This window comes from Oncorhynchus clarkii, chromosome 12, assembly GCF_045791955.1.
Source record: "Oncorhynchus clarkii lewisi isolate Uvic-CL-2024 chromosome 12, UVic_Ocla_1.0, whole genome shotgun sequence".
Lineage (NCBI taxonomy): Eukaryota > Metazoa > Chordata > Actinopteri > Salmoniformes > Salmonidae > Oncorhynchus > Oncorhynchus clarkii.
Genome location: NC_092158.1, coordinates 62,696,818 through 62,710,864, shown reverse-complemented (window position 1 = coordinate 62,710,864; position 14,047 = coordinate 62,696,818). Strand labels below are relative to the sequence as shown.

General features: G+C 41.1%; 2 protein-coding genes across 5 annotated transcripts; one reads left to right on the top strand and one right to left on the bottom strand.

Moving 5' to 3' along the window:
• Positions 1–713: 713 nt before the first annotated feature.
• LOC139421003 (nuclear protein 1b) lies at positions 714–2,127 on the bottom strand. The gene is made up of 3 exons (XM_071171467.1): positions 1,853–2,127; positions 1,499–1,636; positions 714–1,206 (listed from the first exon to the last, which is right to left on the bottom strand). Exons 1-2 carry the CDS (start codon positions 1,950–1,952, stop codon positions 1,509–1,511), a joined length of 228 nt encoding a protein of 75 aa, XP_071027568.1. The 5' UTR covers positions 1,953–2,127; the 3' UTR covers positions 714–1,206; positions 1,499–1,508.
• Positions 2,128–4,071: 1,944 nt separating this feature from the next.
• Positions 4,072–12,355, top strand: LOC139420988 (SAGA-associated factor 29). 4 transcript variants are annotated; one of them, XM_071171444.1, is made up of 10 exons: positions 4,072–4,124; positions 6,384–6,457; positions 9,366–9,441; positions 9,960–10,032; positions 10,356–10,420; positions 10,556–10,685; positions 10,920–11,066; positions 11,218–11,253; positions 11,395–11,557; positions 11,820–12,351. In XM_071171444.1, the coding sequence occupies exons 2-10, from the start codon at positions 6,392–6,394 to the stop codon at positions 11,934–11,936; spliced, it is 873 nt and encodes a 290-aa protein (XP_071027545.1). In that variant the 5' UTR covers positions 4,072–4,124; positions 6,384–6,391; the 3' UTR covers positions 11,937–12,351. The 4 variants fall into 4 exon arrangements, with proteins under 4 accessions (XP_071027545.1, XP_071027543.1, XP_071027542.1 ...); XM_071171442.1 differs by lacking the exon at positions 4,072–4,124 and adding an exon at positions 4,365–4,426 and having other exon boundaries at positions 11,820–12,355; XM_071171441.1 differs by lacking the exon at positions 4,072–4,124 and adding an exon at positions 4,365–4,432.
• The last annotated feature ends 1,692 nt before the right edge of the window (positions 12,356–14,047 follow it).

Genomic DNA, 14,047 nt, shown 5'->3' with positions numbered 1-14,047 from the left:
TCACACTTGAGTGCATTTTACAGCAAGTTTCTCTTCAATTTAGAAATAGGGAATTACTTTCAAAACAAGACAAACTGCCATGTAGGCTATGCTGCCTTGAAAGACACGTGATACTAACCGAATATAAAAACCCTGTCCAATATCAACACATTTCAGTGCAAGGGTATCCTTCATTTTCAGATGAGATGCAAAGCACCACTTAAGTTATTCTCATTATCCATTTAGTTTAAACAGTTGAATGAGCAGTCATACAAATGGCTTTTCTTTTGCATTTTTTGTTATTTGTCAAGGGCTCTTCAAATTGTCAATTTCTTGACAGTAATCCCTTAATTCTTTGGCACAAATGTTCTAAAATAGAGCATTCCCAAAGAGAGGACTAACTTGACACATCTGTTACTGCCACCTAGTGACTTGTTTGAAGACTGCAGCCCATGACACCATCCAGACGTCCTCCAGTGATGTTGGAAAAGTAATATCCCAAGTATAAAGACAGTAAACTACACACACCAGAAGGTTAAAAAAAAAGGTTAAGAAAAATAGTGTTTAGCCTGCAAACTTCAAGGAATAGGGCATTCAAAGAGTTGGTTGGATGGAAAGTTGTGATGTCAGCCTCCCCCCTGCTATGTCGTGACTTACCTGGACCACCTATTGAGATGTGCCTTTTGTTAAGTAAATTGAGTTAAATGGACATGAAAAGGAGACTGGAGTACCACTTTACACCAAGGCTTTTAATATATTTTATGAAAGCATTTATTTTCAATACACTTTTTTAAAATCAATTTTCAGAACCTCTTTGGTTTATAAAAACATTAAGTGACAAGCATTGTCAATTAAGACTTAAAAACAATACCACATTGATACTGAAAAGCGATGCAGCCTGCCAACACCCCCATTACTCTCCACTTGCGTGGGAAGGTCGTTCAGAAGCCGCTTGCACAAGTGGTCTACATCACCTTCAGCAGAGATCTACCCATGAATGAGGTGAACAACCAATATGGGGGCCACTCCCACCGACCGTGCCATCAGTTCTATGAAGGAGAGGACTGAAATCTCCCTTCACTGAAGCTACAGTCAAACTCATTGGCAGCATGTGACCAGTCCTCATATTCACCTCCCTCTACGTCAGAGTTCACCGTCTGCCTGCCCATTTGGTTTAGTCGCCAAAGCGGCCATGGTCGGTTGCCAGGGTTAGCCGTCCGATTTGTCCTGAACGGAAAGACAAATGCACTTTGGTTACGTTCTGCCTACTTGACCGTTTGCTACATGAGGGTGGTAGGAACAGACTACTGATATAGGATCAAAACAATGCCTTAAAAATAGTATTTAGTAGGCCAATAAGCATACAAAAAAAATAATTCACTGTAGATCAAATGTTGAATATTCACTTTCTCAAACTTTGTATTTAGTCCCACACCTGAGCCCCAGATGAAATAATTAATGTTTAAAAATGTGAAGTGTATCCAAAGATTGTGTGTGGGGGGGGGGGGGGGGGGCTTACCTCCATTTACTCACGCCTTGGCTTTCTTTTCAGTGTTCTGAAGTTTCTCTACGAGCTTGCGCTCGTGTCCTCCGGGGTTGGGGCGGTTGGTATTGTCGCTGGCTTCCTTCTTTGACCGCCCCTTGCGGCTAGCGCCACCTGAAAACAGTGTGCGAGTTCACAGTTCAGATTGAGAGACTTTGAAAACAATAAAAACACACCCACTTGCCCCCAATGCAACGTCATAGCAGTCAACATGTGCCACACGTTGAGGAGTTTGAAATGTATTTTTCAATTCTTTGCGGTGACCATTATTTGGTGGTCGTAACTTGATAATCCATTGCACAAACAAGTATAAGAATTACTGATACTTACATGTGTATTTTTCTGAAAGGTTATAGTATTCATATTCGTCATAGTGTTGTTCTTCAAAGTAAGTTGGCTCAACATTCTTCACGTCTACGAAGCTTGACATAGCGACTCTTCTATTGAACAGATAAACAGTAAATGAACACTAACTTTTCGCCGGACAGCAACAAAAACAACTTTAGAAAGCAGTTATTTTCCACGGGTGTTTCTTTTTTTGTCAACTCTCGAAATTAGTGGTTTATGCGCTTGCCCGTGTGCTTTATAAAGCATGGTCGCTCCTCCCTTTCTCCATGTCTCCCAGTTTTGTTATGAGTCATTGGCCCTTGCCTGAGTCAGTGAACGTTGCATGAGTTTTTGGTAAATGTTTGACGCCAACTCTCAATAAAATATGTCACTGTAGTTTAAGGTCACCCATGTTTGTTTATTTTCACCAGGTGCCCTTTATTGATTTAATTTGCTCTACATCTCGTTGTCTTTCTCTTTATTAGTAGCCTGTTTGTATTTGTGTAATCTATTCCATTGCACAATTATGCTTTATCCTTTCTTTCTATTGGTAATCTTCCAATGGTAATTTATTTTACACGGGCAATTAATTAACTCTTTTCTTAATTCTAAATGCACCTAGTTTCCTTCGCCGACATGGTTTCTCTGCCCTATCAACTCCTCCCTCCTCGGAGACAAAGATTAGATTAACAATGTTTTCCTTCAGTCTTATCAACACCTGTGGTTCAAAGCTCACACTTCTCACGTTTTCTAACAGCCCCCCCCCCCCTTTCTTTGTATGACCTCCATTTGTCTGTCAAGGCCAATCCAAAGGGTGCTTTGAAGGTGAGGTGTGTGAATGTGAGCAGGGTGAACCAACTTTTGGTGACAATGCTAAGTTGTTCGACAGATTTTGATTGTTCAGTAGGCATTGAACCCATTTTGATCGCAGTTCTATAGCACCCATGAAATCCCATTGTGTGTGTGTGTTCTCACCTGTGCATGTTAATAGAGGGGAAAGTAAATGTATGTTGTACTGTAGGCCTACATAAAGGATATATATATATATATATATATATATGTGTGTGTCCTAGATAGAATGATTCAGACTGTAGTCATGACAAATAAACATATGACTGTCTGTATCTGTGAAAACGATGAGGAAAGGCCCTTCCCTCACATAAATATACTCATGTTCCGACGCTGTCGAATAAATTACAGGCCTTGAACCAGGAGCTATGAGTAAAACTTCTCAAAGTAGCCTCTTCTCCTAAAGCCTGGCTTGAATATTCCACAAACCAGTCCTTTTGGATATGACCTAATTGTTTTTGAGCAAGGACGGTTTGACGCAGGCGTACTGAAGCAGGGAGAGAGTTCTTGGCATGTTTTACTTCCCTCGCTGCCTCCATAAACAGTCATAAACAGTACTGTACTGGGTGACATGTTTAGGCTTCACTCTCTCTTTCTCCCAGTCTCTCTTTCACTCCCACTATTCATATTTCTTACATTTGTGCTTGTTTCCTTTCAACGGCTATCTCTCAGCTGTCTAACAACATTCCTGTTTTTTATTTCACTGTTTTCTCCTTCTCCCCTTACTCTTTCTGTGACTCCTCCTTCCACACTTTCTTGGCATTTCTCAGTCATGTGGGCGCTCTGTTCAATAAATATTTGCTGAAATATGAGCTTACCCATATGAGCTGTGACTAAGCCTACACTCAACAAACACACTGAACACACAAATACTCACACACACACACACACATTATTATAAACAGCACAGAGCGTCCCAGACAGTTTTGACACATGGCAGATAAGCCAACACTTATCTGCGTCTGTCTATGGTCCATTTTACGACCTCATTTTTTCTATGACAGCGTTGAATATTAACTTTTCAGTATCTCCACCTCACCACCCTTTGCCCCCCTTCCACACACACCCAACTAGTAATATCAAATAGATACAATATATTGCTTTACATTAGGGCACTGTCTACCTAGCTTTACATTCATATTAGTTGTCTATTGAGTTTTGTTTTTAGTGATTGTTTTGCTGTTTGTGTAGCTGTTTTCTTCACCATTGTGTTTATAGCTGGTGTTTGTTTCCAGAGGCCAAACCTCCCTCCACTCCCTCGCAGAATTCTGCTGACGGAACATTTTACACAAGCTTCAGAAAAAGAACAGAACATTACAGCCCGATTGAATGTGTTTACAAGAGAACGCCTCAAAAGAACTGTCTGTATGTTTCAATATGTAAACATTGAGGAGAGATGTTTGGAAGATGGAATGAAAGTGGTGAAGTAAATTACATGGGTTGTAAACATTTACTAAACGAATTCAAACAATTATATTTACGTGTGATTATTATATATATATATATATATATATATATATATATATATATATATATATATATATATTATTTTTACATTAGAACACCCATATGGTAGAGAGAGGCTTTATTTGTATACAGTCTATGGCCGAGATGCAATATTGAAAGACACGTAGGACAAACGTTTGGGGTAGTACGGTTTGTCCTCGTTGCCAGTCCGTAGTAGGCCTTGAAACGAATGAAAGCTAACAAGCTACCTAACTACCAAAGGTAAAGGTAGGTAATGTATAGTTCTAAACATGTTGTATAACAATTTACCAAAATGTAACGTTACTCCACAAAATAAACTGCGTTTGGTGGTTGATAAAAAGGAAAGATCACGTTTAAGTCATCTTAGAAGCTAGCTAGCTAGCTATTTAGCCAGCGAAGCTAGCTTGCTAGATTTTTACAATTTAGCTGGCTAGCTTCCTGCAATATGTTTGTTCTGACCACGTTAGCTAACTTTTGCAGACAACTTGCAAGTACAAAGTAAATGTGACGTACGTTGCGAACAATAAAACTACCTAGTAATGTAACCTTACTGTTAGCTAGCTAGCTATGTTAGCCAGAAGATTCCAACCCTACCGTTACACTTGTTTACATTGAGCTGCACTGGGGTCAGAACGCAATCACGGTTAGATTAAAGGCCCATTGCAGTCAAAAATGTGATTTTCTGAGTTGTGTGTATATATATAGATATTCCCACACGATGTAGTTGGAATAATATTGTGACAATTATGATAATGGCTTTAGTGTAAGAGCTCTTTCAAAAGACCTCCTGAAATTTCAGCCTGTTTTGGTGGGATGGAGTTTTTGCCTGCCTGGTGACATTACTAGGTGGTAAATTAGTTAATAGACCAATGGGCGGTATTAGGTTATGCTGAGCTGCCGGGCACGGATCTATGGCCCGTGACATGAATGGGGAAAGCGGTTAGGGGGGAGCACCCTTCTAAAATTGAGTAGTGATCTATGCCGGTCATGTTGTCAAAAAGGCAGCATGGTACATCATCCAGTAACATACATCTCTTTTCCATAAAATCTATGTTTGAATTTTCAAACTAGTTTTTATTGGAAAGGCAGATAATGTGTTTTTATCAAAAGCAATCACTTTTGAATGTGAAAACACAGAATCCTACTCATTACTCCACGTGCTTAAAATACGTCACTTTTGTTTTGAGCCAACTTCGCCGTGGGCTTTGAACGGGGAACATGGCTCAGGCAGCTCGGTTCAAAAACAAATGCAATCAACATTCAGCCGTTGAATAACACCTATCCGGGCACCCAGGCCAGATAAATCGAATTCCCTCAGTAAGCGAGTGCGTTCCAAACCTCCCTGCCAATAACAGCTAGTTTTCCGTTTTCCCCGCCCCACATAGACCACTCTCAGACAGTCCTAACAAAAGTCTGGTTCCAAAACAAATCCAATAAACTTTCGCCCGTTGCAAAACACGCCTATCCTGGCGCCCAGGCCAGATAAATCGAGTCCCCTCAGTAAGCGAGTGAGTTTCAAACCTCTCTGCCAATAACAGATAGTTTTCCATTTTTCCTGCCCCACATAGACCACTCCCAGACAGTCCTAACAAATCTGGCTAAAGAAATTGCTATTTGCTAATAAGCTATTTTTGTTTCTTGTTGACCATTTTAATTGAAAACAGTCACAATAAGGTACTTAATTGTTACCCAGAAGTTATTTGATATTTAGAGAAAACGGAAGCATTAGACCAAAGTGATTCATTGAGAAGATTGAAATACTGCTAGCTTTCCAGCAAAACTGCCCTTTTTGTCCTCATGATAGCTAGCAGTAGCCACCGCCACCATTTTGGAATGGCAGTGTCAGCCAATCAGCTCCTTTGTTGTCTAATGCAACATGTCATTCCATAATGGCTACTGCTGGATAGCATGAGGACGAAAAGGGCAGCTTTCCGGGGGAAAAAAGCAGTTGTTCAATCTTCCCGGTGTAACAGTTGGGATAATGGGGTAATTCGGAGTACAACACAATTTTTATCTTAATCTTAATCTAACCATGATGATGTTCCGACCCCAGTGCAACTCAGTGTAAACAAGCGTAACAGTAGGGTTGGAATCTGCTGGCTAGCTATCATGTCTGCAAGGCATGTCTATCATGTTGCTGCTTAAACTCAAGTGAAACTAATTTGATGAATGCATTTTGGACATTTCGTTACCACAGGCAAAATCATGTCGGCAGACACCAAAATCGCAGAGCTTTTAACAGAGCTCCATCAACTCATCAAGCAGACGCAGGTAAGTCTCAAACAATGATTGCTACGCCCAAGTGATGTTGTCATCAGGAGCACTGACCAGTGACTCAAGGACCACAGTGGAGGACGGTTATATGATAAATAGCAACCTAGCTAGTAATATTCACACGTGACTCCTATGGCTCATATTTTTACATCATACCATCATAGGGATTAAAGTCACATTTGGGAGTAATGTAATAGCTAAAAAAAATTGCCCTGAAAACGCTTTAGTCATATCCCAGTTTACCTATTTGCTTATAGTCTTGCCTACACCTAGCGAACAGTTTTTAAATTAAATGAGAAAAAAATATTCAATTTTATTTGGAATGGCAAGCCAGACAAAATTAAACGGGCCTATTTATATAATGAATACGAATTTGGAGGGCAGAAGTGATTAAATATTAAAGCATTAGACCTCTCAATAAAGGCTGCAGTCATACAAAAGTTATACTTAAATCCGAACTGGTTCTCTAGCAAATTAGTAAGAATGTCTCACCTTATATTCAAGAAAGGCCATTTTGCCATTATTCAGATTACAACCTCTCACTTTCAGTTATTCGAAAAGGAAATCATCTCCCAGATATTGCTATTTTTAAAACAAGCCATAGAAAGTTGGTTGAAATTTAAATTTAATCCACCAGAAAAGAGAACAAATAATACTACAAATATTGTTGTTAAACTCAAATATACTAATTGATTAAAAAAAACATACTTTTTAGAATTTTTTTTAAATAAAAGGTATAATCTTCGTAAATTATATCATAAATACGACTGTTGAAGTTATGTCATACATACAGCTAACCAAAACACAGCAAAAATGGAATAGGAAAGTGGAAGGGGGAAAAAATAAGGAACTTGTCTGTTGGACCTGCATTAAAGACCATAATTGGTTAAAGAAAATTGTGATGAATAAAAAGTATATCAGTTTCATTTAAGGACAAAAGAATGTACAGCTGTGCCATATAGATTGAAAAAGGGATTTTTGATGTACCGATTCCATGGCACATGGTTTATGAACTGATGTGCAAAACAACGCCGGATTCTTCCATTTAAATTATTTTACTTAATTCTTGCAATGAACATAATGTTATTTGTATGGGGGATACAACCTTCCCAGCTCTGCAGATTTTGCTGCGAAGAGGCAAAATCTTTAGATCATTTGTTTTGGTACTGTCCATATGTCGCTTGTTTTGGGACTAATAACCACAAGATAACTAATATAAAATATACTGTGCCCGTAAAACGTATAAGAACTTTTAAGAACTTTTTTGAAAGAGCACAGTTTGAAAGATATGACAAATAAATATCAAACCGGATGGACATCAGAAATATATGGGAGAGGTTGAGGGTAGAGGAATGACAAGTTAAAAACAAAATAAAATGTATAAAATAGACTGTGTCCATGAAATATATATAGTATGTATAAGCTGGAAAGACAGGCCTAAGGCACCAACATTGCACCAACATGGTTTAAATTAATCTAGGATTAACCCACCCATATGTGTTGTTGTTCACTCGTTTGCTCCAATTGGGGGAGGGGTGGTAGGGTAGGAGGGTAATAAAGGAAATATATATATTTTTAAAGATGTGTGTGTGTGTATGTATGTGTGTGTGTGTATATATATATATATATATATATATATATATATATATATATATATATACATACACACACACGTGTGTACAGTTGAAGTCGGAGGTTTACACACAGTTAGGTTGGAGTCACTCAAATTTGTTTTTCAACCACTCCACAAATTTCTTGTTAACAAACAATAGTTTTGTCAAGTCGGTTAGTACATCGACTTTGTGCATGACACAAGTAATTTTTCCAACAATTGTTTACAGACAGATTATTTTACTTATAATTCACTGTATCACAATTCAAGTGGGTCAGAAGTTTACATACACTAAGTTGACTGTGCCTTTAAACAGCTTGGAAAATTCCAGAAAATGATGTCATGGCTATAGAAGCTTCTGATAGACTAATTGGCATCATTTGAGTCAATTGGAGGTGTACCTGTGGATGTATTTCAAGGCCTACCTTCAAACTCAGTGCCTCTTTGCTTGACATTATGGGACAAGCATTATGGGACAAGCAAAATAAATCAGCCAAGACCAAGGTATTGGAGTGGCCATCACAAAGCCCTGACCTCAATCCTATAGAAAATTTGTGGGCAGAACTGAAAAAGCGTGTGTGAGCAAGGAGGCCTACAAACCTGACTCAGTTACACCAGCTCTGTCAGGAGAAATGGGCAAAAATTCACCCAACGTATTGTGGGAAGCTTGTAGAAGGCTACTCAAAACGTTTGACCCAAGTTAACCAATTTAAAGGCAATGCTACCAAATACTAATTGAGTGTATGTACACTTCTGACCCACTGGGAATGTGATGAAAGAAATAAGAGCTGAAATAAATCATTCTCTACTATTATTCTGACTTTTCACATTCTTCAAATAAAGTGGTGATCCTAACTGACCTAAGATGGAATTTTTACTAGGATTAAATGTCAGGAATTGTGAAAAACTGAGTTTAGATGTATTTGGCTAAGGTGTATGTACATTTCCGACTTCAAGTGTGTGTGTATATTTATATATTTATTTGCAAAGAAATATATGGGCGATTGGAAGTGATGCAGACAATTACATTGATGGAAGCTACAATCTATCTGCAATATTAAAGCTGATCTACCCCATAAAATATTTTATTTCTTAAAAAAAAGATACCTAAGCAATGCAGAATAGGAATGATATGCAGAGATCAAATTAAATCTCATTGCCAAAACATAAGTCAGTGTAATACACTGATATTTTGTGTGCACATGACATGTTATTCTTGCTGATATGCTGTGTCATGTTGCACCTATGCAACAACCATATTGTAATATTAATCCCTTTCCTTCTCTTTTTCAGGAGGAGCGGTCGCGCAGTGAACACAACCTGCTCAACATCCAGAAAACACATGAGAGGATGCAGACTGAGAACAAGAGTGAGCCTCTACCTCGCCTCCCCACATTCCCCTTTGTCCATCAACACTGCAACACTATTTTAGAACTCTTCATATTACAGTTACACACCGTTTCTATTCATGTGTCGTCTGGCTAACTCTTTACCCCACACACACACGGTATGTTCTTCCAACCTCGTGGGGACCTAAAATGAATTTCCATTCAAAATCCTGTTTTCCCTGACCCCTAAACCTAACCCTTACTTGTAACCCTAAACCTTACCACTAACCTCTTATCCTAACCCTAATTGTAACCCTAACCCTAAACCCTAAGATTAAAATAGCCTTTGTTCTCATGGGGACATGGGAGAATGTTCTTTATTTTACTATCCTTGTGCGGACTTTTGGGGATTTTAGATCCCCACAAGGATAGACAACAACCCCCCCCCCCCCCCCCCCCCACACACACACACACAATATATACACACACACAATATATACACACACACACACACACACAGAGTGTAATAAGGTGTTATTCTTGTCCCCATCTCCCCCAGCCTCCCCTTATTACCGGACTAAGCTGAGGGGACTCTACACCACAGCCAGAGCAGACGCTGAGGCAGAGTGCAGGTCAGTAGCCTACACTTGAAAAGGAGCTCAGATGCAATCATTTAATAACCAACGTTTTGACAGACAAGCTGTCTTCATCAGGGTAGCCTACACTGACATCCCTATGCCCCTTCCACTATGCCCCTTGGGGTGTCTGCTGATCTGACATAATAGGTTTGGTGTAAGCCATTTAATGTAATGTTTCCTTTCACCTATGCAACTGTGGTAGTTCAGTGATTAGATGTGTTTTTGTCTTGCGTTCAGAAATCATCGCCACCATGTGGGGTAAATAAGTACAGCTCAATTCCAAAGTAATAACTCAGGCACCACTCTCTCTCCCACAGTATTCTTCGTCATGCCCTCGACAAAATTGCAGAGATCAAATCCTTATTGGAGGAGAGGCGAATAGGTAAGGCGAGTATGGCTGTTTCTGAATTCTCATAATAGCCTACATCCTATTTAGGAAGGAGAGGAGAAGAAGCCACTGTGTACTATTGAGATGCAGCCCATGCTTCACTATCTCCTCCTCTCTCCTCTCCCCCAGCGGCTAAGATGGCAGGGGTGAACAGCGACAATGACCCCCCCAGGAAGACCATGCGGAGGGGGGTGCTGATGACACTGCTCCAACAGTCAGCCATGACGCTCCCGCTGTGGATCGGCAAGCCAGGAGACAGGTAGGGTCTGATGATTCAGTCTCTCTCCTGAGCCCTGTTCAGTACTGCACAACATAGCAAAATGTTTTACAACGGTAAATGAAAATCTGTGTTCTTATTGTGCACAGTTCAAGTTCAGTACCTCCCCCACTTTTCTTCCACCTGCCCCTTTTTTTCTGTCCTCCATTACTATATTACTCCCCCCACCCCTAAAACCCTCCCCCCTTCCCTGTATCCCCCTCTCCTCCTCTCCAGTCCTCCTCCCCTGTGTGGGGCGATGCCAGCCAGCAGTGACTACGTGGCCAAGCAGGGGGACAAGGTGGCAGCGCGGGTCAAGGCCGTGGACGGAGACGAACAGTGGATCCTGGCCGAGGTGGTCAGCTACAGCCACTCCGCCAACAAGTAACTATCAGCAAATCAGCTCCAGCCACTGCTAGCCAATCAAGTACAGCCATATCCCACTGTTACCAATCAGCTACAGCCTTTAACACTTTTAGCCAATCAGCTTCAACACAGACTGTTTTGAGTTGTATTCTTCTGCTCTGTCCTTCAGGTACGAAGTGGATGACATTGATGAGGAAGGAAAAGAGTAAGTCATTGTCTTCATTTTCTATATTTCTCTTCCTACTATTTTGTCTTGTAGTACATGATATTTTATGCCCTGAAAATCTTACCTCGGATATGACAATTATCTACTCCCCCCCCCCAATCGCCCGTCCTCCTCCTCCAGGAGACACACCCTGAGCAGGCGGCGTATCATCCCCCTGCCCCAGTGGAAGGCCAACCCAGAGACGGACCCGGAGGCCCTGTTCAGTAAAGACCAGCTGGTGCTGGCCCTCTACCCCCAGACCACCTGCTTCTACAGAGCCCTCATCCACACACACCCACACCGGGTGAGACAAGGAAAGGGGGGGGGGGGGGGACTGATTGATGTCATTTGAATACATTTTATTTGATGACGAAACTACATGAAGCTCGTTCAGTTGGAGATAATGTTACTGTACACCAAACCCTGCATCCAGGCAGGCCCCTCGCTTGGCAGCTTCCCCTCCATCAATTCTAACCTTAATCATTAGCGGTGCAAATGCTAAACTGACCCCAAATCAGTGAACCCTGTTCTCTCCACTAACCACCATGCTCTCTCTGCCCTCTCAGCCCCAGGACGACTACTCAGTGCTGTTTGAGGACACGTCGTATGCAGACGGCTACTCCCCGCCCCTCAACGTAGCTCAGAGATACGTGGTGGCCTGCAAAGAGAACAAAAAGAAGTAAAGAAGAGAAGAGGGAGTCAGTCGAAATCAAGGGGACTGAAGATGCTGTGTAGACAAGTGTTTCCAACCACCCCTCTCCTCAGAAAAACAATGGGCTCCTTACCCAAGCCACAACGTATGGACACACTGAGGGCAGGTTTGGGCAGCTATCTGTGAGGCTCAGTCAATCTAGGGAGTTGTATTGATATCCAACGGTGTGTTATCATGGCTCATCTGTTTGATCATCGTGAGACGTGCAGGATGTTCTGTGCTCTGTTCTGTCTGTATTGGCCTGGTGGTGACATGACTATGCTTCTTGTGGAACGGGCTATGCTGCATGTGTGATGTAAAAAAAAAAATGTAAACATATTTTTTTGTTGTTTAAATTTGTATGTTGACTATGGACACTGAGTAAGAATAAATGTTTTTTTTATATATACAGTACCAGTCAAATTTTTAGACACAGCTACTCATTCAAGGGTTTTTTCTTTATTTGTACTATTTTCTACATTGTAGAATAATGAAATAACACACGAAGAGATTATTTTGTATGTAACCAAAATATTGTTAAACAAATGAAAATATATTACACATTTGAGATTCTTCAAAGTAGCCACCCCTTGCCTTGATGACAGCTTTGCACACTCTTGGCATTCTCTCAGCCAGCTTCATGAGGTAGCCAGCCACCTGTAATGCATGTCAATTAACAGGTGTGCCTTGGTAAAAGTTAATTTGTGAAATGTCTCCTTAATGCATTTCAGCCAATCAAGGTAGGGGTGGTATACAGAAGATAGCTCTATTTGGTAAAAGACCAAGTCCATATTATGGCAAGAACAGCTCAAATAAGCAAAGAGAAACGACAGTCCATCATTACTTCCACAGGAAAGGAAGACCCAGAGTTACCTCTGCTGCAGAGGATAAGTTCATTAAGTTACCAGCCTCAGGAATTGCAGCCCAAATAAATGCTTCATGTAGTTCAAGTAACGGACGCATCTCAACATCAACTGTTCAGAGGAGAATGCGTGAATAAGGCCTTCATGGTCTAATTTATGAAAAGAAACCACTACTAAAAGGATACCAATAAGAAGACGAGACTTCCTTAGGCCAAGAAACATGAGCAATGGACATTAGACTGAGTCCAAATTTTTGATTTTTGGTTCCAACCTCCATGTCTTTGTGAGACGCAGAGTAGGTGAACGGATGATCTCCGCATATGTGGTTCCCACCGTGAAGCATGGAGGAGGTGGTGTGGCGATGCTTTGCTGATAAAACTGTCTGTGATTTATTTAGAATTCAAGGCACACTTAACCAGCATGGCTACCACAGCATTCTGCAGCGATACACCATCCCATCTGATTTGCGCTTAGTGGGACTATCATTTGTTTTTCAACAGGACAATGACCCAACACACCTCCAGGCTGTGTAAGGGCTATTTGACCAAGAAGGAGAGTGATGGAGTGCTGCATCAGATGATCTGGCCTCCACAATCACCCGACCTCAACCCAATTGAAATGGTTTGGGATGAGTTGGACCGCAGAGTGAAGGAAAAGCAGCCAACAAGTGCTCAGCATATGTGGGAACTCCTTCTAGACTGCTGGAAAAGTATTCCAGGTGAAGCTGGTTGAGAGAATACCAAGAGTGTGCAAAGCTGTCATCAAGGCAAAGGTGTCCAAACTTTTGACTGGTACTGTACACATACATAAACTCAGCAAAAAAAATATTGTCCTCTCACTGTCAACTGCATAAATTTTCAGCAAACTTAACATGTGTAAATATTTGTAATAACATAATGTGTCCCTGAACAAAGGGGGGTCAAAATCAAAAGTAACAGTCAGTATCTGGTGTGGCCACCAGCTGCATTAAGTACTGCAGTGCATCTCCTTATGGACTGCACCAGATTTGCCAGTTCTTGCTGTGAGATGTTACGCCACTCTTCCACCAAGGCACCTGCAAGTTCCCGGACATTTCTGGGGAGAATGGCCCTAGCCCTCACCCTACGATCCAACAGGTCCCAGACTTGCTCAGTGGGATTGAGATCCGGGCTCTTCGCTGGCCATGGCAGAACACTGACATTCCTGTCTTGCAGGAAATCACGCACAGAACAAGCAGTATGGCTGGTGGCATTGTCATGCT